The sequence below is a fragment of the Rosa chinensis genome, chromosome 5 (assembly GCF_002994745.2).
Source record: "Rosa chinensis cultivar Old Blush chromosome 5, RchiOBHm-V2, whole genome shotgun sequence".
NCBI classification, from domain to species: domain Eukaryota; kingdom Viridiplantae; phylum Streptophyta; class Magnoliopsida; order Rosales; family Rosaceae; genus Rosa; species Rosa chinensis.
In genome coordinates, this window is record NC_037092.1 from 43,582,218 (window position 1) to 43,605,632 (window position 23,415).

At 38.2% G+C, this 23,415-nt stretch overlaps 3 protein-coding genes across 4 annotated transcripts; 1 reads left to right on the forward strand and 2 right to left on the reverse strand.

Moving 5' to 3' along the window:
• Positions 1-718: 718 nt before the first annotated feature.
• Positions 719-2,158, reverse strand: LOC112167325 (transcription repressor OFP8). Of its 2 annotated transcripts, XR_005800267.1 has the most exons (3): positions 2,116-2,158; positions 1,081-1,905; positions 719-850 (listed from the first exon to the last, which is right to left on the reverse strand). XR_005800267.1 is itself a non-coding variant. In XM_040506891.1 (2 exons), exon 2 carries the CDS (start codon positions 1,863-1,865, stop codon positions 1,227-1,229), a length of 639 nt encoding a protein of 212 aa, XP_040362825.1. In that variant the 5' UTR covers positions 1,866-1,905; positions 2,118-2,152; the 3' UTR covers positions 985-1,226. The 2 variants fall into 2 exon arrangements, 1 of the variants encoding a protein (XP_040362825.1); XM_040506891.1 differs by lacking the exon at positions 719-850 and having other exon boundaries at positions 985-1,905; positions 2,118-2,152.
• Positions 2,159-16,858: 14,700 nt separating this feature from the next.
• On the forward strand, positions 16,859-18,366 carry LOC112166170. The gene is made up of 3 exons (XM_024302943.2): positions 16,859-17,305; positions 17,668-17,856; positions 17,946-18,366. The coding sequence occupies exons 1-3, from the start codon at positions 17,048-17,050 to the stop codon at positions 18,102-18,104; spliced, it is 606 nt and encodes a 201-aa protein (XP_024158711.1). The 5' UTR covers positions 16,859-17,047; the 3' UTR covers positions 18,105-18,366.
• A 190-nt stretch (positions 18,367-18,556) lies between these two features.
• LOC112166168 (transcription factor E2FB) lies at positions 18,557-23,395 on the reverse strand. The gene is made up of 14 exons (XM_024302942.2): positions 23,200-23,395; positions 22,269-22,455; positions 22,084-22,143; positions 21,837-21,922; positions 21,674-21,762; positions 21,489-21,543; positions 20,674-20,726; positions 20,511-20,561; positions 20,327-20,375; positions 20,152-20,217; positions 19,987-20,063; positions 19,636-19,858; positions 19,175-19,244; positions 18,557-19,061 (listed from the first exon to the last, which is right to left on the reverse strand). Exons 1-14 carry the CDS (start codon positions 23,206-23,208, stop codon positions 18,931-18,933), a joined length of 1,206 nt encoding a protein of 401 aa, XP_024158710.1. The 5' UTR covers positions 23,209-23,395; the 3' UTR covers positions 18,557-18,930.
• Between the last annotated feature and the right edge of the window lie 20 nt (positions 23,396-23,415).

Genomic DNA, 23,415 nt, shown 5'->3' on the forward strand with positions numbered 1-23,415 from the left:
TGCTGCACTTTTGAGTCTTTGATAGTTTATTAGTTTGATTAGCTTGTGTTTTGGATGTTTTTTTTTTTTTTTTTTTTTTCTGTTTTGAAAGTTCAGGTGTCGAACAAAGGCTTAAAATTGGGCCTTGACCCAAAAAACAATCCTACAAAAGCAGGTAAACTGAAATATTAAAGAATTGGGCCTAAAAAATGGGACAAAAACTCTAAAACGGCCCAACCCGAAACGGAACCGGGCCAACCCTAGTTTTCGGCCCATTACTTCGTAAATCCGGTTTCGGTTTTAAAAAGTCCACAACCGACAATTTCGGGTTGAGATCTGTTTGGGCCTCAAACCGACCCGCCCCGACATATGCCCAGCCCTAATTTTTTAGACGTGACCGAGAATTTACTGTCGTCCAAATATTTCAATTCATGTTTTTGTTTTTATATCATCTTTTTTCAGACTACTCACGTCCGATGTATTGGCCTCTGGACATTTGGACATGAAAGCATGCCTTTTCTAAATACATTAGTTTTAGCGACTATAAAGGACATACATTAACTACTGTAGTTGGACCGTTGTTGTTGTTGTTTTTATTATTTTTATTTTTTATTTTTATAGGCCTCCGCATTTAGACATTCATGTCTACACTTTTCTCTATTTTTTTTCTTAGTGAAATTGTTAATTCTATCAATATAGCGAAATTACTCACAACAGAAAGTGATTTAGGTAGTAATTTCACATGTAGCAGTAGCACAATGGTAAATTGAAACTCTAAAACCGTAAAAAAAAAAAAATGATAAAAATTTAGAACTCAGAAGTTTTTGCCCTTTGCCTCTTCAAAAGATAGATCTTCCCGATTTAATGCACTCTACATTGCAAAGCACCCCAAAAAAAAAAAAAAGAGCCACAATGATGGTCCAAAAATAAGATTCACAAAAACAAGCTTTTCATCACTAGAGACCTACTTGAAATTATTACATTCTAATTTCTATTCACCATTAGTTACTGGCTAACAATTAATATATACCCAAAATGACCAAAACAATATGATAGGATGTACCCAAATTGACCAAAATAATAGGATGGATGGATCTGTACCTTTCTCCACCGCAAAACCTAAATTGCTTATCATCACCCTCCATGTGACCAAACCTATCCATTAATGGCTCATCAAAATTGAATATTTCCCAACCTCCCCATGCACTACTACTACTTCTTTCTTCATTCCCTACTTGCCAATTAATTCAATGCCTCACATGGCTATGATCTTCACACGTTCCACATCTGGGATTCACACGTACGATTCGTTTCCCTGCAATATCAACCAGATCACCATTCCATATTTCTGTGAAAGCTTCAATGATAACATCACGGTGACGTCTGGAATTGAGTTCGAGGAAGCAGCTCAGCAGCTCCTGGAGCTCCTCCTTGGAATAAATCTCCTTCTCTATGATCATTTGAAGCATGGACTGCCGGAAATCCTGATAAGGGTCGTCGGAATCTTTCACAACGGCAATGCTGTTGTTGATTTTGGTTAGCGGTGGGTTCGGAGGCTTTGACTTCTTTACACCCTGAGTCTCTACTGAATCTGAAGGTTGGGATGAAGATAATGCTGAGTCGTTGTTGAAAGAGATGGTGGTGGACGTGCACTGATCCTCGTCATCGTCATCGTCATCGTCGTCGACTGTGAAACTTCCATTTCTTATGTCACAAGAACTTGAAGAGGAACGGGGTTGTTGATTTGGGGTGGTTTTGCAAATGGGGATTTTGGGTTTTGGGGTTGGTTCAAAAACGTCTGAGAGCTTCGGTCTTCCACAACCACAGCCTCGAATACTGGATGTGACTAGGGTTTTCAGAAACTTGTTCTTTTTGCTAGAAGACATATTGGAGATCCTCGATCAGAGAGAGAGAGAGAGAGAGAGATTTTGTTAGTTGGATCGATAGTCTAGGGTATAGGGAACTAAGGAAAGTTAAAGTAGTAGTCTTGGTACGGAGTCCTTTTCGGTATTCAATATTTTGGGCTGGTGAGAAATGTGTGTGAATTTGGTAAGAGTCCTTTTCTTTCTGCAATTGTTGTTGTTGAAGTTGAGAGAGAGAGAGAGAGAGAGAGAGAGAGAGAGAGAGAGAGAATGAGAGAGAGAGAGAGAGAGAGAGAGAGGGAGGGAGTTTTTCTTGAGGTAGGGGTGTGTGTTAAAGAAATTTAAACTTGAGCATGTGAACCTTAAAAAATGAAGGAACCTTTGTAATAATAAAAAAAATGGTGTTTCTAAATGTACCCAGCAAATATCTAAGTATACCCAGCAAATTTATAAAATCTCTAACTACACCCAACAAGTATGCCTATAATACCCTTTTCTTTAATTAAACCCAGCAAGAGTGCAAAACTCATAATACCCAGCAAAATCCATACACTCTGTAAACTCCCTCGTTATTTTGAGATGAAGAATAACAAACTATTCTTGTGAAATCTGCTTGCGATTGTTGTATGATTTTGTATGAGTTCAACTGAGATGTCTTAATTTGATTTCTATGGCACTCACATCTTTCTTATTAGAAGAAAAAAAAAATTGTAGCCACTGAGAAATAATGAAATACATACCCAGAGTTCACCCGTCAGTTATCTTCTTCTTCTCAAAATTGCAGCTATACATCTCTCCTGTAAAACAGTTAAATCCGGCTTCTTCTTTAGAGTAAGTTTGATAGTACTTGCTTGGGCATGATCGATTGGTTAGTTCTCATTGTTGAAACTAATCTTTTGCCTTTGGTTAATCTTAATATTGATGAACATATGTTTTTATCAAATCCTATATTCTTCCATCCGGTTGAGAAATTAGGTTATGCTAACAATAAGGCTTATGATGATGGTGTCCTGTAGATGTCTAAAATTCAAACTCTAAATGTCTAATATACAAAAGAAGAAAAACAAAGAGCAGTATAGTAATTGCAAGGATATTGGAAGGAGAGATGGATGTCAAGGGAAAGATTAAGAAATGAGAAAGTAGTGATGTAAACATCAAGGCATGGAGCCCATCATCCCTGATGCACCTTACAACTTCTGCTTGTTTCTGGGCATGTTTTCATTCTTTTGCTGGGTACATTGTTCGGTGAAGTTGAGGGTATTTTAGGGAATAATTGGATTTTTTTTAAATAATTTATAAAAATTATTTGCTGGGTGTATTAAGAAATTTGCTAGGTACATTTAGAAACACCCTAAAAAAAAAGAATGAAGGAACCTTTATGATAAGATTTTTTCCTTTTTTTGTTCAAACTTGAAAGATAGGATTTTGGAGATCTATTGATGTGGGGATTGCCGGGTTTGGATCGAGTAGTTAAAAAGGGAAATTTGCTACCGTTTACCGGAATCATCTCGCGTCATAAAATTACTAATGAATTTTAGTTATATTACACATAAATTTTTATCTCCTAATTAAAGAAAGAATGGGACATTTTATGTCCTGAAATATTTAGTTTTTAGATTCGAATTTGATGTATGTTCTATTCTTGAATTTGGCTTTGATTAATGAAATCTTCGTTTTAAAAAAAAGTGAAGCATATAATTAGTTCAGAGAACATCTATAGCACTTTGAGTCTTTGATATGGTAAAATGAGCTCTAGGGTTACTTTGTATAGACGATACGTCAATTTGAGTAAAGGATTTAGGATCCGACAAGATCTCCAATATTTTGGGGTATATTTTGCCCCTCGCCTTAGTCCTTAATTAATCAGGTATTTTTGGTTGGTTGATTCGTGTACTAATTCTCTGGATGAATCTACGACAGTTTTTAACTTAGAATTTGAAAGATTAATAAATTATTCTTGCATATTGATGGATGCGATCTCTGTGTCTCATGTTAACTGTTGCACTACACGTCTTTTATACATATGTGTTGAAAAAGAACTCCAAAAATAGTTGAGATCTATGAGAAGAAAGCCTTTACCGGAGTACAAATTAGGCAGCCCGAGAGCTAAAGGATGCAGAACGATAGAATAACCAACCCCCTCAGGGATGATCAGAGCTAGGCCAACGTAGAACTAGGCGGACGCGAAATGGAGAGGCGGTTACCTAGGGAGGGAGAGAGGACATGGAGCAAGTGTTTCGGTCTATCTCAAATATAAATTGAGTTAAGAATTTGTTTTTTTTTTCCTAGGAAAAGATAAACTAAAATTTGTTTATCAACTATTATCAAACCATTGGACGTTCAACTATTATCAACTGACTTTTAATAAATAAATAGAACAAGAGCAATACTAAGCTAGTTCGTAAACATGTGCAACCGTTAATGAGCTTTACATGCTTGCAACCGAAAAACTCAACTCTTTCTCTTAAGTTTTAACGAATACGAACAAAACTCAAATTATATCGAACAAATTTACATGCTTAATTAATTACTGAACATGACTTAACAGTGAGGCCTTGCGCGGCTGCGCGAGAAGAAGCCTCTCAATAGAGTCTCATCTAGAGTTTTCACAACAAAAATTTGAAAAGAGAGTTTTTGCAATTTTAATATTAAAGAGTGACTAAAATATCTTGAAGTCTTGAACTAGGTACAGTCGGGATGAAGTTGACAAGTCAAACTTTTCAACCTCCTAATGTCAGCAGTTTTTTTTTTTTTTCCTACCGAAATGTGCGGTCATTATTTCCAACTCAAAGGATCTGATCAACTCCATCCATGCATTAGATAGGAAATGACAAGTGAACTGTTTTTTTGTTTTGTTTTTTTAACATACAAAGTTTAGGTTAGGGAGAGGCTGCTCTCCAACCAATGCTCTGTTGAACCACCAGGAATAATTCTGATGTAAGAGCCCAACTTCCATTCCATTAGTTAACCGTAGACAAATTAATTGGAGTCGACAGATCCCATTGGTCCCAAAGTTTCCCAGCTTGAAGAAATCGCAGGCATCTGTCGATGACTGTTTCTGGACCAATATTATTCCAATCTTTAATATGGTACTGGTAGACCCACAGACCCTACCGTGTTCTCTATTGGTGGCCGCACAAGTGTTAGAGCAAGTTCACCAGTAGTCAAGAAATTGTTCACTGTCACTGGATATGGGTTTCCATCCGTTATGTTTCTTGACCAGTCAGATTTATTGTTCATTGATTTTTTTTTTAATTGAAAAATTGAAATAGATTTGATGTAAATAGATGATAATAATAGAGATTTATAGATAATTAATGTCAGAATTGTGATTGCTATAGCTTTTCGGAAAGGGAACGACGCTAGGAAGAGAACTATAGGAAGAGGAGTGTGTAACTATAAAATATAATTTTTTGGGTGTGAGAGGTAAAATAAATTATAGGTATTTATAGGAAAAATTTTAAATTTTTTTACAATTTTTTTGTTACCGTTTTTGTTACTGTTACATTAATATTCCTACATATTAATTACAAGCCATTGGATCCTCACATTAATTGAAACTAATGGTTCAGATTAATTGATCGTTGGATTCAATTTTCTAAACTAGCCAGCAGCTAGCTTCCACGTGTAGTACCACTGACCATTCAATTCTGGAACACGCTGCCATCACGTGCCTGACTTTTTGCCGCTACACGCCAAGAATCTATAGAAGACGCTCCTTGCTTCTCGCATCCCTTCTCTCCACCGATCCGACGTTGCCATTGGGCCGAGCTGGCAGCCGGCCAAGAAATGTCAAGTTTTCAGTCAAGCAGCTGCCCTTTTTCTTCGCCTAGGATACCAGAAGTCATGATTCAACCAGTCAAGCTTCAACCGGTGGAAGCCATTTTTTCTAAAATGGAGGTCACCACCTTACCTTACCCAGCTGGAGACCGGTCAAGAGGGCACCGGTAGAGTTGCTCTTAACTCGGTTATCTACCAGTAGAGACTATTAAGATTGTTGGGACTTGAACTTGGGGGAAAGCTCAACTAATGCGTTAATCCTACCAACCCCCGTAAGCATTATGTTTTTGTTTTGTTTAAAACCAATTCTTTGTTCCCAGTTGTATTTTAGAACTTAATATTATATTTTGATTTAACATTTTTATGAGATAGTCTACCTAAAATAATGCATAATAACAGTAATACAGACTCGAAAAAAAAAATGATTTTTACCTGTTTTTTAACGAGCATTTAATTTCTAACTTCTCTTGGTTCTAACTTTTAATCATAAAAGAATTCAGCACCTACTGATGTTCAGAACGCTAGCTTCTATTATCCATTTACAATACTTCACTTCTAAATTAAGGACAAAGGATACTTATGGAACTTCTAAATTAAGGACAAAGGATATTTAGGTGACTTTTGATTCGCGGAAAGTAAGCATCAAGAAATGAAACTTGCTCATTTCTTGCGTTTGAGATGCAAAAGTTCCTTTCTTGCATTTGGGATGCAAAAGGAAATGAAATCATTTCTTGAATGAAAGGAAAATAAGGGGGAAAGTGGGGTCCTTCCAAACTTTAAATGAATCACTTTCTCTCATTCTTTCTTTGCATTTATTACTCACATTATATTACTTTATTGCATTATTTACAAACTTTTTAGCAATTTTTCTGATAACTTTCCTTACATTACCAAACAACGGAATGTAAAGTTCTTGGGAAATTTCATTTTCCCTTCCCATGGGAAAGACTAAAGAATTACTTTTCTTTCAGTAAACCAAACGAGGCCTATAGTTCCCAGTTTCCCACAACAGCAGCAACAACAATTATTGTCAATTTATCACATTGGGAATATTATATACCAAGCAACCATGTCATAATAGTCATTAAACAATCACTGGAGGACCGAGGTAGGGGCAAGAGGGGGTTGACATGCCCACTCAAATTTTGTGGAGGATGTACTTATTGATCATCAATATAGTTAGAAGACAAAATGTTATCATACATGCCCCTACTTAACCTAATACTTTAATAATATATATATATATATATATATATATATATATGGAGAGGATGAAATCGTGAAATTAGTAAACATGAGCCAACAGACTTGCTATGGGAGAAGATGCAATTAAATGAGAAAGAAACATAAACATTTAATGAGAAAAAGGGACATAAAGGCATATATGAGTATATGACCAACATGACCTGATGACTGACGTGAATAACGACCCAAGCTCCTATATCCCAAATTCCAAGATAAAATTTAAAAAGTGAGCAGCCACAAAAGCCCAAGAGTCCAAAACGTGAAGAAGTAAAGCTGGAAAAAAACGTGAATACATGAACTGATGTATTGCAACTTTTTTTTTCTGGCTACGTACTTATTTGAATTGTTATGATATTGAATGTTTAGAAGTTGTACTAAATATCGAATTGTCTCTAATTTTATTGTTATTTTTTTATTTATTTTTTGCTATGCCCCCATATAAAAAAAATCATGGGTCCGCTACTGCACTTCACCATGTTACTTCTCTATGGTATATGATATGCTACCAATCTTTCTGACATCATTATAATGGATTGGATTAATGTTTCAATTTGCAAAAACATGAGAAAATGCACTAATAGAAAGCATAAAATAATATTTGCTAGTTAGATTCTAAAGACCAAAATGCAAGTTCCAAAAGCAAATCACTGCAATTAGACATTTAGACTTCGTATTGTTGTCTCCCAACCTTAACTACAAAGCTTTTATCAAATGATATAACAATTGATATTACATCAGTTACTATATATGACCACTCCACTATGCAAACAAATGCATAAGACGACAGATATTATCCGGCTTCTGATTGGTTAAATTTCTGGTGTGTAGGTGGCTACCGTCTCTTAGAATCCTCGTCGCTTGAATAACTTCAAACCACAGAAGCATCATAAGAAACCGTCATCTGATTATCCCAACTTTGAGGACTTAGTAATTATAAGATGACATACAATATATTGTGCAAAAATATATACATACAGACAACATATATAGATAAATATCAATGGTCTTCATCTTAGAAGACAGAATGTTCACAAACTTTTTGTTGTTTGAGTGTACCAAAATTAAAGTTTAGTTGAAGTCTCTATTGTTTGGTTACATGTAAAAAGACAACTTATATGTTGAGTTCGGTTCTACTCAACGATTTTACTAGAATGACTTTTGTTTGAACTACAATTATGTACAATTTTTATGGTTAGCTTGGATTTCCAACTATTGTGTTACTTGTTTTCTGTTGTTTGAACTTTGAAGTGTCCTTGAAGTTGAGACTAGGCACATTTGTTGTCTGATATTATTTTCAATTAAATTTTTATGTCTTTTGTTTGGACTTTCAGCCATTTTCTATTGTGTGAGGGATATTTGAAATCTATGAAACCAAGTACTTCTGTTGTTTAAGAGTGAATCCAACTCCACTTTTTTCTTTTTCTTTTTTTGTTGTTTATAGGTAGGAAGAAACAGCAGAATTCTTTGTTTTTGTTGTTCCTATATATGTTGATACAACATATATTGTGAAATCTGCATGTGTTGGATATCAACTATATCAACATCATTCATTAAGAACAATTATCAAAGTCATAATACAATGCATATTGCTATCTATCCTTATACGATCGAGTCATTCTTGGAGTACTCTATATCTAATGTTGTAATATGTTTTGAGCTATTATAAGAGTCGTTATAGACCAAATGAACTATTCTCTTGGCAATCAAAACTTACAAGCTTCTAGAGTTTAACCCATAAGCTTCAACAAAAGGGGAGGTTTCTTCCCAATTACAAGGTTTTGAACTACAGTGCCGCATGCGCACCAAGGAAAGGTCAAGTCTTCAGCTGAGGTCCTCTCATATGGTGGCACTTTGCGTCAGTGGGGCTTGCCTCGTGGTCGCTGTGAGGCTGCCGAAGGGGCGATGATGGTCTAGGGTTTACTGGCTTCATGGATCTGCAGTGGCTCGAAGCTTGTTTCGTCTGATCTGGTCTTGTTTGGGTCGAAGCTTCTCTGTGGCTAGGGGAGTTGTGGGGTCTGGTTCAAGGGGCGGTGCGGGTTGGTGTTTGACTTCAGGCAACTGCGGCAGTGCAGCAGCATTGTCGGGATGCAGCCGATGCTCTAGGGGCACAGGAAATCATTTTCATTTTGGATTGGGTCTGGTGTCTTTCGGGTTCTTTGTTGTCCTTGCGGTGGTGGCGGTCCTTGAAGTAGGCGGCGATGGTATGGTGCAGGCGTGGCAGTGGCTTGCTTGCGGCGTGTGGCATCCTCAACAAAGGAAGGTGGAAGTGCAACAGGGCTGGGTCAGCGAGTTGGGCCTAGGGTTCTACTCTTCTTTGGGCCAATTGGGCCATTAGTTAGTTTTGTTTATTTTCTAGTTTCTTTAGGCCTTTTTGGGGTAGTCTAGTGGATTAGCATTTGGTCTTGGTCTTTGTCAACTTAATTCTCAGTGTCTCTAGTTGTACACTAATTGAGGTCTCTAGGCGACAAGATTTATTGTTTTATGAGTTAGGTTGGGAGGACCGGGCCCTTCTAGCACCTCTGGCATAGTACCAAAGGGGGATCCCGCTATGTCTAAGTACTTGATTGTACAATGAGTAGGTCTATTTCCTATGTACCATTGTGGGTACTACCACTATCTTCTTGTTTGTCTAGATCGCAGCGGAAGGGTATGTAATGGTCTATTCTGACTTATGATGAATATATTTTTTCGCCCTCGGGCTTGATTAAAAAAAAAAAAAAACAATCATCAAAGTCATAATATTGGCTTATCAAAAAAACAAAAGTCATAATATTGGACCTCAAAGCAGCCATCAAAATGAAGCCAAATTTGTAATTGCATCGATCCACCAAAATATAATCTCATCAGTTCCATATACTAAACTAACCTTTCCATTATTACTGAGAAACCCAAAAAAAGAACATATCATCTCGATCATATAGCTAGCTAAGACAAAAACCTAGTAGGTAGAGAGTAGATAGAGCAATTGCATGCATAATATTGTTCAATATATACTTTCAATCAGTTTTGTCTAAGCAGTTCCTAAGTACTACTCCTCATCCACCAAAAACAAAAGCAACGCTTTATAAACTCTAATAGTTATTAGTTACCTGGAAACTTGAGAATGTGCATTGCCCATTCAGTGCAGACTTGATCAATATCCTTTCTGTGTAAAGAAGATTTGATTTCCTTTCCCACCGCAACAAGGAAATGAAAGATCTTATACTGCATATTACAAATCATTAAATTACTTGAAGAGTCCGTACAGTTCTTGTCCATCTCCATATGTCCGAAAATAAAAAAGAGATATATGTCAGTTCACGCCCCAGACATGTATCACAAACACTTTTTTGATGCAGACTTATGAGATATTTTGCTTATGATCGATAGTCATAATTTAAATTTACTTTGTGAATCCGGGAAATTCTAGTGTACTTGTGGGTATCTCATACCCACATTTACAAAAGTGACAACAAATTTGTTGTCAGAGTGGTAATGTTAAGTCTTATTTTGTGTAATCTTAGTTCTAATAATAATAATTACACCTCTTACGACATTGTTACAAGCTTTTAAACAAATTTGTTGTCAATGTTGTAATTTTTGTTTAACTATATGTAAATAATGTAAATGAATATGGTAACTTTTTTTTTCAATGTTGTAATTTTGGTTCAAATAATTGTAATTTTTTGTTCAAATAATTGTAACTGAGTGTATGAGATACCCACAAGTACCATAGCTTGTCTATGTGAATCCATTCTATATCTAGATATTCCTAACTAAATTCTAAAGTATAAGCATTGCAAGCAAATAAAGAAGAGATTTCAGGTCTCCAAAGACAAGTACTAGAACCACCTTTGTCGATGTAGACGTACTTATGAGACGTAAGGCATACGATATCATAAGCAATGTAAGTAAATTAAGTGGAATAATTGCATCCATTCTAAATCTAGATATTCCTGACTGAGTTCTGAAGTATAAGCATTGTTAGCAAACACAGGCAGAGATTACAATTTTACCTGAAGCTCTTGGCAAGATCCCTCATGACTATACAGTGCTACAGGTTTACTGAATGATTTCTTGGCACTACTCAGCCTCTGAGTCACTTCAGCTTGCAAGGACAATGACATTGTAATTAATCAACAATGTGAAAGCGAATTTTCTATGCTGAAAAAAAAAAAAAAGGGAACATTTACACACAAAACTATCTACCATGCAAGGAATATACCTGATGAACTGACCCAGTTCCCTGAACATAAATGAAGAATTCAATCAATGAAATTCTACCTCTATGATGATCAATGCTTTTCGATCTCCTATTTGCTCGAGTCACAGCCAAGGCAAATTATGTTTGTATCCACCACTTCCAGTGCATGCCTAATGAGCCTAACACCTTTCAGCTTTTGGTATCTTTGGTTATCTTTAGATGTTGGTAGCAAACCAACAACCACAAAAAAGAGAAGTGAAGGCTACCTGGACCTAAATTAGAGTCAAATCAAAGAAGATGGAGGGAGACTGAAAGTTAAATAAGGGCAAAATAGGTTCATCAAACTAGTCTTTTTTTCCTTTTATAATCGAGCCAGTAGGGCAATTTATATTCATCAAAAGTCAGAATAGGCCATTACATACCGTTCCGCTGCCATTTAGACAAACAAGAAGATAGTGGTAGTACCCACAATGGTACATATAAAATAGACCCACTCATTGTACAATCAATACATAGACATAGCGGGATCCCCCTTTGGTACTACGCTAGAGGCGCTAGAAGGATCCGACCCTCTCAACCTACTCTTAACCAACCAATAAATCTAATTGCCTAGAGACCTCAATTGGTGTACAACTAGATCCACTGAGAATTAAGTCGACAAGAACAGACCAAATGCAAAACTAGATGCACAAAGGCGCCTAGACTGTCCCTGAAAACGAAACATAATTGTAAATTAGACTAAAACTAAAATAACATAGTATGGGCCAAGGCTAAAACCCTAGCCCAAAGTCGAAGCCCAGCTGCTCCAAAAGAAAGCCCAAATTCAGGTCCAGCAGGTTGCCTGCAGCAAGCCCAGATCTATATCCAAAAAACGCGCAGTGGTCGTGGAGCACCTCCGCCTCATCCAGCCGCGCCAACCCACGTCCTCGCAGGCCGGAATCCCGCGTCCCACACCTGCCTACGTCGTCGCACCATCCTACAGCCACCAAGGTGACGCCGAATCAGCCAGAAAAACCGCGCCGCCGCAAAGCCCCTGGGAACCGAACCTCTGCTCAGTCCATTCGACCCACGCCGCCGTCACTAGATCTACAGAACCCACGCCGCCGCTCAAGCCATCCTTGCACAACCCAACCACTAGGCATAGAGCCTGCATCTGGTGCTCACCCAACCAGACAGCCATCTGTCCCTTGAGCCGAAGCCACTCTCTAGAACAATCTGAGCAAAGTAGCTGTCAATACCCGTCCGGCAGCGACTCATCAGCGGCAAGGCAAGCCCATACTGATTCAAAACGCCACCGGACGAGTCGATTTTGCAAAAACCTAGACCAAGAGACGTCGGGTTTTTCGGAGCTAAGAGAGGCTAACAGAGTATATTCTAGTTTTAGGTTCATCAAACTAGTCAGTTCATAATAACTTTGGGAAAGTTCTATAATACATACCAGTATGTCATACTCACATTTACAAATGTAACAACAAATTTGTTGTTATTGTGGTAACTTGAGTCCTATTTTATGTAATCTTAGTTCTATCTTCTATTAATGGTAATTACACCGCCTACGACCTTGTTACAAATTTTTGAACAAATTTGTTCTCAATATTGTAATTTTGATTTATATAAATTGTAATTTTTGTTCAAATAGGGAATTTGGGGACAAATGGGGAGTGGGGATGGGGATCCCCAATCCCCGCTATCTAAGATTGGGGATGGGGCGGGGATGGTATTGTGATCTCCATCCCCAAACCCGCCCCAATAATATATACATTTACTACTTTACTTTAATGGCTATACTTTTACGTTAATGGTGTTTTGACTTTTGCATTCACTAAATTATGATTTATGAATTTAATCATATTTTAAATTTATTTGTTGTAGATTTTGATTTTAAAAAAGGCAATATGAGAAAAAATTATTTTATTTATTAAATTCTTATTGGGGATTTGGGGCGGGTTTGGAGGCTTAGTCCCCAATGGGGATGGGGACGGGGAATCCCCAATATATTTTTATTAGGGATTGGGGCGGGGATGGGGGTAGAAAATGACCCTAGGGATGGGGATGGTATTGTGATCCCCATCCCCAACCCGTCCCATTGCCATCCCTAGATAACAATACCACTAACAATTAAACTCTTGTTGTCTATGAAGCTTCTGAATCTAATCCCAAGAAACAGAAGCACAGAGAAAGAAATTAAAACACCATCATTTATGCAATTTTTTCTTCTATATACATTCTACATTAATGGTAAAAGGAAAAAAAAAAAAATCATGTATACCTGCATTTATGAGGGAATGACTTCATGCACTACCATAGCCATATATGAATGCAGTCTGAGTGAACCACCAACTCTAACATAGCTTCCTCATGGATGACTGAATGATTTGCAAGGGTCTAGTGGTGGCACTTATCCAAAGCTAATTACAAAGGACAATATCGGATAAAGCAGGGACCCAAATAGAACGCGCCCCACGGGCGGAAAAAAAAAAAAAAAAGGAAAACCTTCGACAGTGTGGTTCTCTCCTGGCCGAACGTTGTCAGTGTTTTGCTGCTGTGTTCTGGCCCGGGAGGGGATTCTGATGGTGAGTAGGGGCAGGCCTTCATGGCAGAGATGCGGTCTAGGGAAGGGGGATGGTTCTTCAATCTCGGGAGGGGAAGACAGATCTAGATCTAGCCTCCTCGATTCGCGGTCGACGGTGGGAGAGGTACAGAGACGCGAGGGTGCTTCCCGGAGATCCTTGCTATGGGGGAGCGGTCCAGGGAAGGAGGCTAGGGCTCCCTTCTCAGGTCGGGCTGCTTTCTTTTTCCGGCGGTGGGATCTGGCGGCACCGAATAGGTGATCTGGGAGGAGGCAGTGGCGTGTTCCAGGGCTGGAGAAGGGTGGCTCGAGCTCGGAGCTGGCTGATAGGTCTCGATCTGCTTTTCGGGGATTGGGAAGGAAGGCAGCCATAGTGCAGCGCTTGGTCCGAACTTACCACCGACGAGTTGTGGTGGTTCTTTGGCATCTGGGATCCGTACGGCGGCTGAGACCTCGTTCTCATGGCAGTGATTCTGGGCGGAGGCGTGGTGATGCTGGAGGGCAGTTGCAGCGAGTTTGGATGGTGGCGCTAGAGCCGGGGATGCAGTGGTGGTTGGGCCGGGCCTTTGCATTTGGGCCTTGCTGGTGGTTGTTGGTAACTGTTTATTGCCTTTTTGTTTGTTTTTTTTTTCAGTTGTTGCTTTGTCGGTAATAACATCAAACCGTGTTCTGGTAGGAGGCAGTGGCCTGTGTGCCAGTCTTTGCACCTTGTGTGCCTGTTTTGCTCTAGGTAGGCGGCGAGTTCCTTGCACTTGCAAATGGTCGCTGCCTCTTAGTAGCAGAGTGAATTTAAGTGTCACTGGATGTAGTGTCCAGTGGCATCATGATGGGAAAGCTGTGCGTATGGTAGTTATGCTTTGCTGCAGTCGGGTTGCAGATCAAGTTATCCTTCAGTTGTGTCACCGCTGCATTAAAGAAGTTAAAGCAAATAGAGTCGCCAGTAGAGCGCTCTTTGCTAGTTGCTGCTTTATTGAGTATAAGCATTTAGTAGAGACTCAGGATAGTATTTCAGGATGTTCTACTTATTGTAATCAGGGATATAGGCTGATTGTCCCCCCCCCCCCCCCCTCCTTGTATTCGACAGTTTCTTTAATTAAAGCTATCAAGGCTTGAGGGCAAAAAACAAAAAAAACAAAAAACAAAGGACAATATCGAATAAATAAAGTAAACTTAATTTTTATTCCCTACCTATATACACATTAGAGGAGAACAAATCTTGTGCAATCAATGCTAAAGCGTGGGAAAGGTTCCTCAACTGATGGCTAATCCATGAAAGACAAGTGCAAGTGCATTACATTGCAATCCATAATGACATGTAGCTAGATTCAGTTTTCTGTTTCCGTTTATTTTGTATAATTCTTCTTGATGTTCTAGTCGTTCAATGTGAAATATACAGCTCATGTTATGAATGTGTTATGTGGGAACCATGCCCTTGTATAATACATTTTTTTTTCATGGATTCCGTTTGCACCTCTGTAGTCCTTCTTTGCCAATATCATATGTACAATTCATACTTGTATGGAAAAAATAAATAAATAAATTCACACTCCTCATTTTACAATCTACACTCCCTCTATGACAAAGTAAAGTCTCTTTCTCTATGATCCTTTCTGACCTAGCCGCTCTTCTAGGGTTTGCTCGTTGGCCTCTTGTCTGTGATAAAATTTCCAAACCTATGGCTGCTGCCCCAATTTTCCTCTTCTCTGGCTCGTTGTATTATGATCTGGGGCCCGCTGGCGGTCGTGTTTTTTTGTCTTTCCTTCTTCTTTGCAGCTTCAGTGGAGGTTTGATGGATCCGAGTTTGGATTTGAATTTGGGTCTAGATATTTTGGGTGATGGAGGTACGGTGGATTGCCGAATCAATCCTTGGAGGTGGAGGGGACTTCTGCCCTCTGGTATTCACGTCGTCATACGTCGACACTATCAATCTCGGGAGACGGCCATGGTTTCTGTCTTCTGATGCTTGCGTCGAAGAAGAAGACACTAAGGTTGGCTGCTGGGTCGCAGCGGGAGTGGGCGACGCAAGATCGATGGCGAGAGCGAGCAAGTCGATGGACATGGTTTCGACGATGGTAGCTACCGAGCTCTGGCAGCCTCCATTGCTGCACAGTCTAGACCTGGATTCCATTGGAATCGTGTTCAGGATTGCATCCTACTCTTGAGCACCAATGGTGGAAGTGAACACCCGCCTACCAGAATGTGGCTGCCGGCGGAGGCAAGGTGCAGCAAGAAGTTTGGTGGCGGCTGTGCATTGTTATTTGCTAAGGTTTTTCCCAACTAGGCTTCTAACTGGGCTGCTATGGATGTGGGTCTCTCTATTGGTTTTTGGATTGGATTACTTCATGCTTCTATGGAGAAGGAGCCATGCAAGGATCCTGAGACTGAACTAATGGAAGAGTTGCATGCAGATGGTGGAACTGTAGAGGATGCAAGTGCAGCATCCTCAACTAACAATGTTTAATTTCCCCTTGGGTCGCAAGATCTAGTTGCTCGGTTGTCACATTTATTTTATTTACTTCTGAGTTTCTAGGTTTTGTTAGAATAAAGGTGTTTGATTGTCTTTAAAAGGTGGGTGTACTCAGGAGTGTGAGGCTCTGTTTTCTTAGAATAGGCCCTTTGTATGTCCTAAAGGACGACTCTTTCTGTCGGCCTCTCTGGGGTGTGTCGTTTCTGATACTATTTGCTAAAATATAAAGTTGAATGACCTCCTTCGATTCAAAAAAAAAAAAAATCTACACTCCCTCTTTCCTCTTTTGGTTGAAGTTCTTATAGAAATACAAAATTTAAGTTTCTAAAATAGTGAACATTGTGGATTATAAAATGAGGAGTGTAAAACTATCAATCTATACTTATGGCTAATAATTGAAGATTGCAAACGTAGTCGGAGTGAAAGCATAAATTAACCTAGGTTGTCGTTGGATATGTTTAAATTTTTTTATTTCTAAATTAGGAGTATATTCTAAAAGTGTGTTTAGATTTTGCTCGATTCAATTAGCAAGACCCTTTTTATTTTCCAGAGCTATACTTCGTTTGCTTTTCAAAATTTGATCTTCTAACCTTTGTAGGTAGGTAAGACATTTTTTTTTTCAATATAATTTTTTAAAAAAATTAAAAATAATAAATAATAATAACAACAAGAATAAAAAATTATATTTTTTGTCTTCAACCAACAGTTGAAGCCCACTAGAAAATTAGCATACGCGCACATAAATGAAATTGAAGGGATAAAAAGAGCTACTTGTCTTGTTTCATAGCCTCATGTCGAGCAAGAGAAACAGAAACCTTGTGCTTCTTGCGTGGTTCAAAGGGATTGATTAAAGTTTCTTCTTTCTCAGTTCTGAGGCTTTGCTTTGTCTTCTCGCCTCAAAATAGAACACTCGATCAGTAATATGTTTGATTAGATACACAACACTTTGGTAGGCAAACAATATGGCAACAGCTCTGCTGCTCCCTCCTTCTCCTTGTCTTTCCTCTGCTTCTTTCTTGAAGAACAATGGAGAACCAAGAAGTTGCTGCTGTGCCTCTATTCAACAATCCAAGCGCAATTCTCACTTGAAAGGTTTAAGAGTCAGAGCCCTCAAAGAGAAAACGGAGAAAATCGAAAACCCATCTTCATCTTCTTCATCTTCTAAAGCTTCAGCAGAGGAAATTACCAAGAAGTATGGACTTGAAGCTGGTCTCTGGAAGGTACCCTTTTCTCTATTTCAACTTTGTTTCTTGGTTTCTTGGTCTCCCAATTGGGAGTTTGCCGTAGTAAGTATGAAAACAAAATGTGCTTATGATTACAATTTCATGGTTCTATCGTATGCAAGTAAACTGAATAAAAACTTCAACTAAAAAGCACAACTGGAGCTTCAATCTGGTTTTGTTGCTAAGTGAATGAATGTCGAATCTCAGCTATGTAGGACTGAAGTTTCAGCTAATCAACAGTAAATAGTTGGTGCTGCTAAGCTAATTTAAGTAATCCTGCAGTCTTGGACTGGAAGAAGTCCAACTGCCAACATCTTTTTAAAGTTCTAACCAAGAATGTTATGGAAAAGTAAATGCAGATATTCAGCTCAAAAGAGGAAGAAAAGGAAGGTGAAAAGAAGAAGTCAAAGGGTGATGAAGCCAAGGAATTGCTAGCTAAATATGGAGGGGCATACCTGGCCACCTCTATTGCACTATCCATTATATCATTTTCGTTGTGTTATGCGTTAATCAGCGTCGGAGTTGACGTCCAAGCTTTGCTGCAGAAGGTACAAGCAACCATCATATCAACTCTCTGTAGACTCAACTTGTTTTGTGTTATGCACTAATGGTTACTTTCCATTTTACTGTGTTTCAGGTTGGAATCTCAGGTAGTGAGGCTGGAGAGAAAGTTGGAACTTTTGCTTTGGCATATGCTGCACATAAAGCTGCATCTCCAATTAGGTTTCCTCCAACTGTGGCTCTCACTCCAGTAGTCGCCGGTTGGATTGGGAAGATAGTCGGAAAAGAGAAGTAACTTCTTCGGTTACTTATCTCATAAACGGGAGTTTTGTTTCTATATATAACATCAACATGTCAAAACTTGTCTTGCCCATGTAGCATTCAAGGTTGAACTCTCCTAGTCCTTAAAACGAGTTTTTATGATGCAACTTAGCTGGTGTAGCAAATGTCTAAATTGCAGAATTTGGTGATGTATTTTGATGCGGCAAACTGACTCCTGGATTCAATCATAATGCAATTCTACTTATAAAATTGCTGCATCAAAGAGCTATCATTCATGTGTGTGTGTATATATACACACACATTTCTACAATCATGAGCCCCAGGGGATGTGAACAATTTTGAGACATGATTGAAGAACGCAGCCTACATCTGTATAACCCAAAGCTTTGCAAAGACCAAGGCGATAGACCTTTCCAGGGCAACTATCATGAAGAAAATAGCTAAAAGGTAATGGAAAACATAATGGGGCCGGAAGATAATTCCTTTTTCCATTTTAGGATACTTGCGCTACGGAAACTTATCTATAAGACGATATCAGACTTGATCATTTGCCTACTTATGATACAACATATTGATATACAGGGATGCATGAACAATTTTAACCTTACCACTAAATCACATGAATTGAGTATAATTTATATTACATTACTGTACAACCAACTAGCCACCTCCATCTAGCTTCCTATTTCTGCACATGGATCTTCAGGGAACATCTAGTCATCTCTCAGAAACCTTTCATCCAACCTTGGCGGTAAAAAGATAGTAGTGCGTCACAGGTTCTCTGTAAACAAGTCTGCGTATCTTCATTAGATCCATTATGAATCTTTCATTTCTAGGTTTTAACTCCTAGTAGGGTTGGCTGTAGAAGGTACTTCCGTTGCACTCGATGGCAGAGTTTGTGCTCGCGGTGTGACATTACCCATGGAATAATCTTCATTAAGTGCACCAAACTCATTCCATTCAACTCCAGCTAGTTAATAGTCAAGAAACTCAGTATTCAATGCCCAAACATTATCCTAAGTGAAATATACCTTCGAGTAAAAATGATAAAAGAAATAAAGACATCTATTTATAGAAGGATACTTTCTGTTCTCCATATGTCTGTGATGCTAACACTAGCGTCATCCGATAAAAGCCAGTAATCTGCATCACACTGGGAAGGTAACAAACAACATTAACACCGAAAATCAAACTTATTCTCTTAGTAGAAACATGAAACACTTAACATATGACACAGCTTTCTTACAAGATTCTTAGAACCAGATATGGTTCAAGAACTAGAACTCCAGAAAATGGTTCACCACTAAAATACTGGATTTGCAAAAGATTTTAACAAATAGGAAGCTTCCATTACAATTTGTCCAACTGTTAGTTACTGATTTTAGGATAACTTTCTACTCCAACATCCAAAAAGCAGAATATGTTACTCTGCTCAGTTATTTTTTACCAGATGAACCGAACAACCAATAGGAAACAGCAACATTTTTAGAATATTGCATCTTTTGGATAGGTAAAAGTAAAAGCAATTTAGATATTGAACTTACATTTACATCTGAGGGAACAATCTTCATAATCCCACTCATGAAGTCCTGAGAAGCAGTGGGATCAGCGGAAACTCTATGATCTTCTTGTCCCTGCATTTCAACATGCTTCCCCGTATCCTCGGTGACAATTGTTGGAGCTGGGTTTTCACATAACCCCGAAGTTGAGGGGATACTTCCAGGTTCTTCGGCACCATTAATCTCCTCGAACTTCTCCTCAAATTGACTAGAATGGTAGGTGAAGAGAGAAGAGGGATTATGAAAATTCATTGTCATTTTCAATTAAGCCAGCAGGAAAAAAAAAATTAACTGCTGCTCTCAAAGTAAAGATAATGTAACATCAAGGAACACTACCTGACAAGGTAAACATCTATTGGACCCATCATGCTTCGCAGGACCATCCTGTATCTCCTTTGGGGATAGTCAACAGCCTAATACATGATAGAAAAAGTTCACTTAAAGAGATTTATTGAAAAGATAAGATTAAATTTTGGTATACACTGTTCTATCCTGAACTACCTCATCAGGATCTGGGACTTCAAGAGTGGTGCCGTGGGGAGCTTTAATCGCTATTAAGGTTTCATTCTGATAAAAACAAAAAATCATACATTCAGTTCAACAGAAAAAGGAAAATGTTTCGTTAGAAAATACAGAATGGGGTAACAATGACAATAGCAAACACCAAAAAATTTACCTGAAAGCAGGGTAAGCCCTTGATGTCTTCTTCAGTGACAAAAAGCCATCTACCAAAATAAAAATATATACATAGATAAGAGTTTGCATAATTTGCAGGCTAAGCCAAAAATAGGCTATGTTGAAAACTAGTCAATGATGACTTCACTAGAAAGAAACTGAATATTAGAAGTATAGAACTTTACTTCTTATTGCTTTCCTCTTCACTGAGATTGCTCAATCTTTCCTGCATTTCTCTGAACAAAGAATAACCTCAGAACAAAGCAGAGGTTACCAAAAGCATAAAGCTTAAGAAAATAATAGAAGGCGAGTAAATCAGAAGCATCAACCAAGGAACAGCAAGATAACCTTATTTGCTCATCTAATCTGCCCTCCTCCGTAGATAGGTTTTCAACTTGTGCCTGCAATAAACAAATATTGTGAATTAGCCCAACCCTGCACCTTTACCACATTCAATCAACAGTTGACATATTTTATGAAGAATCCATCATATCTGAATTAACATCTGCCATCACACTAATCTAGCAAGCGCAACTAAACATACACCTTATCATATTCTTTCCAGTAAAGAGCACAAAACCTGCTTTGTCAGGACAATCATTAAATCCAAATACGTACACAAAACTGGAACAGGACAATACATGTGCACTGAAATCAAGCAAACTCAACTAACTAAAGTCATTTCAAACTATTGAATCAAGAACATAATCTTGCTTTTCCATACCAATGTTCATATTCAAATGCATTACTTAAAGAAACATAAGAACAAAATAGGAACTGGACAAAACATGTGGACTGAAGTGAAGTGACAGATGTTATAAAACATGTGGAAAAGTATGGTGGCTGACTAGTAACTTACGGCATCATGCTGCAATTCAAACATGCAAAACAATTGCATTGCAAACACAAACCAGTGAGCACAAGAAGTTTTAAATTTTTCTCTTATTATATCCTTTAAATTGGCTAACACTATCCACTCAGGTCGAGAATTAATGCTGGGCAACATTGGATGTTGACACTTCCAAAATGATAGGAGATCAAATCAAGAAAAGTAATGAAACAAAAACAAACAGCATGTGCATTACAAGCAAACAATAATAGAATCCATACAAGAACTATCCAGGCTCATGTATGCCAAGAAACAGGTTATCTTCATTTCATACCTTCAAACCATCATAGTTTTCATCTGCGTCTCCTGTCCTTGTGGCCTCAAGTCCCCTAGTCAATCAATAAATCAACTTCTCAGTTACTTCCAATGAACAGTGGATCTTGAATTTTCACAGATTAATATAAAGTGGACAAAAAAACTGTAGAACTAAAGGAAACAAATCCAACCAATGTTCCTTACTTCCACTGAATTCTATTTTTCAGCTTCTTTTCTATGAGGCCAATTCCTTCGAGAACATTTGTTATGTCATATATCCGTCTCTTTTGTACCTATAACAAAAGAAAAGTTACTGTTAACAAAACCTTGAGACAGGATATATTAAAGCAGAAAGGAATATAATCACCTCTAAAGTATCAGCAGCTTTATTGAGATCTAGTATACCATCTTCCGCATGTTTGATCAGATTGATAAACTTCTTCGTTAAGAGACCTAAATGAGATAAACAGGACATTGTCTGTAACACTTGCACATGCAGATTCACAAATTTAAATATACTAATAAAAGAAAGTGAAGTTACTGTTCTCAACTTCTCATTCAGAAGTCTGAAAAACAAAAGATTACGTTTCTAGGAGAGGCATACGTATTGTTACCTAGGGAGCTGTCATAACGACAAGGACCAGCAGGAGTAAGATTAGCGCCAGAAGGAGAACCTGTCAATTATAGAGATTATATGCTAGTGTCTTTGGATGTACGTAGAATAGCAATTGAACTTTGCAGGATAGATAGTAGAATTAGAAGTATGAGAGCCCATCACATTTAGCCTAATAACACTCACCCACGTTGGAAGCAGGAGTCTGCGGCCCAGCTCTATTGAGCTTTGAAAGCCTAGATGCTTTGTTTGCCTTTCCCACCTTGACTGGCACAGGAGTTTGAAGTGGGCTATTAACTACGTCAGTGTACTCAGGAGCAGCTGTCCTATCATTAGGCTCGTCATAATATGCCGTATCACTCTTCCGCTTTAGCTGCCAGTACACCAATCAGTATTTGAGAAACACAACACAGCACAAAACAAACAAATAATATCACATTACAATTACGAGTGTGAAAATTACGGTTGAATTCACATAATGAAGGTAAATTAGCTGAAATACTGTCAACAAATCATAAAAAAGCAGCCTATGTTTCAGGGGGAGAATGCTGTAGAAAGAGAACCGGAAATTTTCAATCTTCTCTACTAACATTATTCATCAATCCATACTACAGGTGTATGCTTACGTGTAGTGCATTCAAACATGTGCAGAGCCTCACCAGAAAAGCACACAAATTTCCATCAAGCACAACTACAAGGGAAGACTAGTTATTTCTTTGTTCTTTTGTAAAACCTAAACCTAAACCATATTTCACCGCATCTATGAAGCTTAGCTTCAAAAAAAAAAAAACAATCAACTGCAAACTTGGAAATTTGGCAAAAAGAAAAGGAAAAAAAAAACTTGGAAACTGTAAACCCTACCTAGATTCTACACACTAAATTTAAACAAATCGTATTCATACTACAACCAAACTCACAAAATATGTCCGAATATAAACAGATGCACTCACCAGGAATGCACCAGTCCATTAGGATTTTAGTTTCTACATTGCTATTTCTCTAACAGTATTATAACCCCATAAGACCATCACTTCTTAACACTCTTATTTGTACTTAGTTATCAAAAACCTAATATGCCTTTTCTTCTTCACTTTCCAATCTACCAATAACACCTTACCTTTACCATGATCTAGATCTCCTCCCCACACTTTCATCAAAATACCACAAATTTCTTTGAAGATTGAACAGTCATAATCACACTAACAGCAATTCAACACCGCCGAAAGTCCCAACCTTTAACTCAAAACCCCAGCCAAACACACACCATCAACTAACCGCAATCACTAATTCCAGCAATCTCAGCCTCAGCTACTAATAACAACCAGATCTAAAG

What these genes read in the sequence shown, in the direction of transcription:
- LOC112167325 (XM_040506891.1), bottom strand. Translation starts at nt 1,865, where the DNA reads ATGTCTTCTAGCAAAAAGAACAAGTTTCTGAAAACCCTAGTCACATCC.
- LOC112166170 (XM_024302943.2), top strand. Translation starts at nt 17,048, where the DNA reads ATGGCAACAGCTCTGCTGCTCCCTCCTTCTCCTTGTCTTTCCTCTGCT. An exon ending in TTGAAGCTGGTCTCTGGAAG is followed by an intron (nt 17,306 to 17,667) that starts GTACCCTTTTCT and finishes AAGTAAATGCAG; the next exon opens with ATATTCAGCTCAAAAGAGGA. An exon ending in TCCAAGCTTTGCTGCAGAAG is followed by an intron (nt 17,857 to 17,945) that starts GTACAAGCAACC and finishes ACTGTGTTTCAG; the next exon opens with GTTGGAATCTCAGGTAGTGA.
- LOC112166168 (XM_024302942.2), bottom strand. An exon ending in GACTCCTGCTTCCAACGTGG is followed by an intron (nt 22,144 to 22,268) that starts GTGAGTGTTATT and finishes TATAATTGACAG; the next exon opens with GTTCTCCTTCTGGCGCTAAT. An exon ending in AGGGCTTACCCTGCTTTCAG is followed by an intron (nt 20,218 to 20,326) that starts GTAAATTTTTTG and finishes TGTTTTTATCAG; the next exon opens with AATGAAACCTTAATAGCGAT.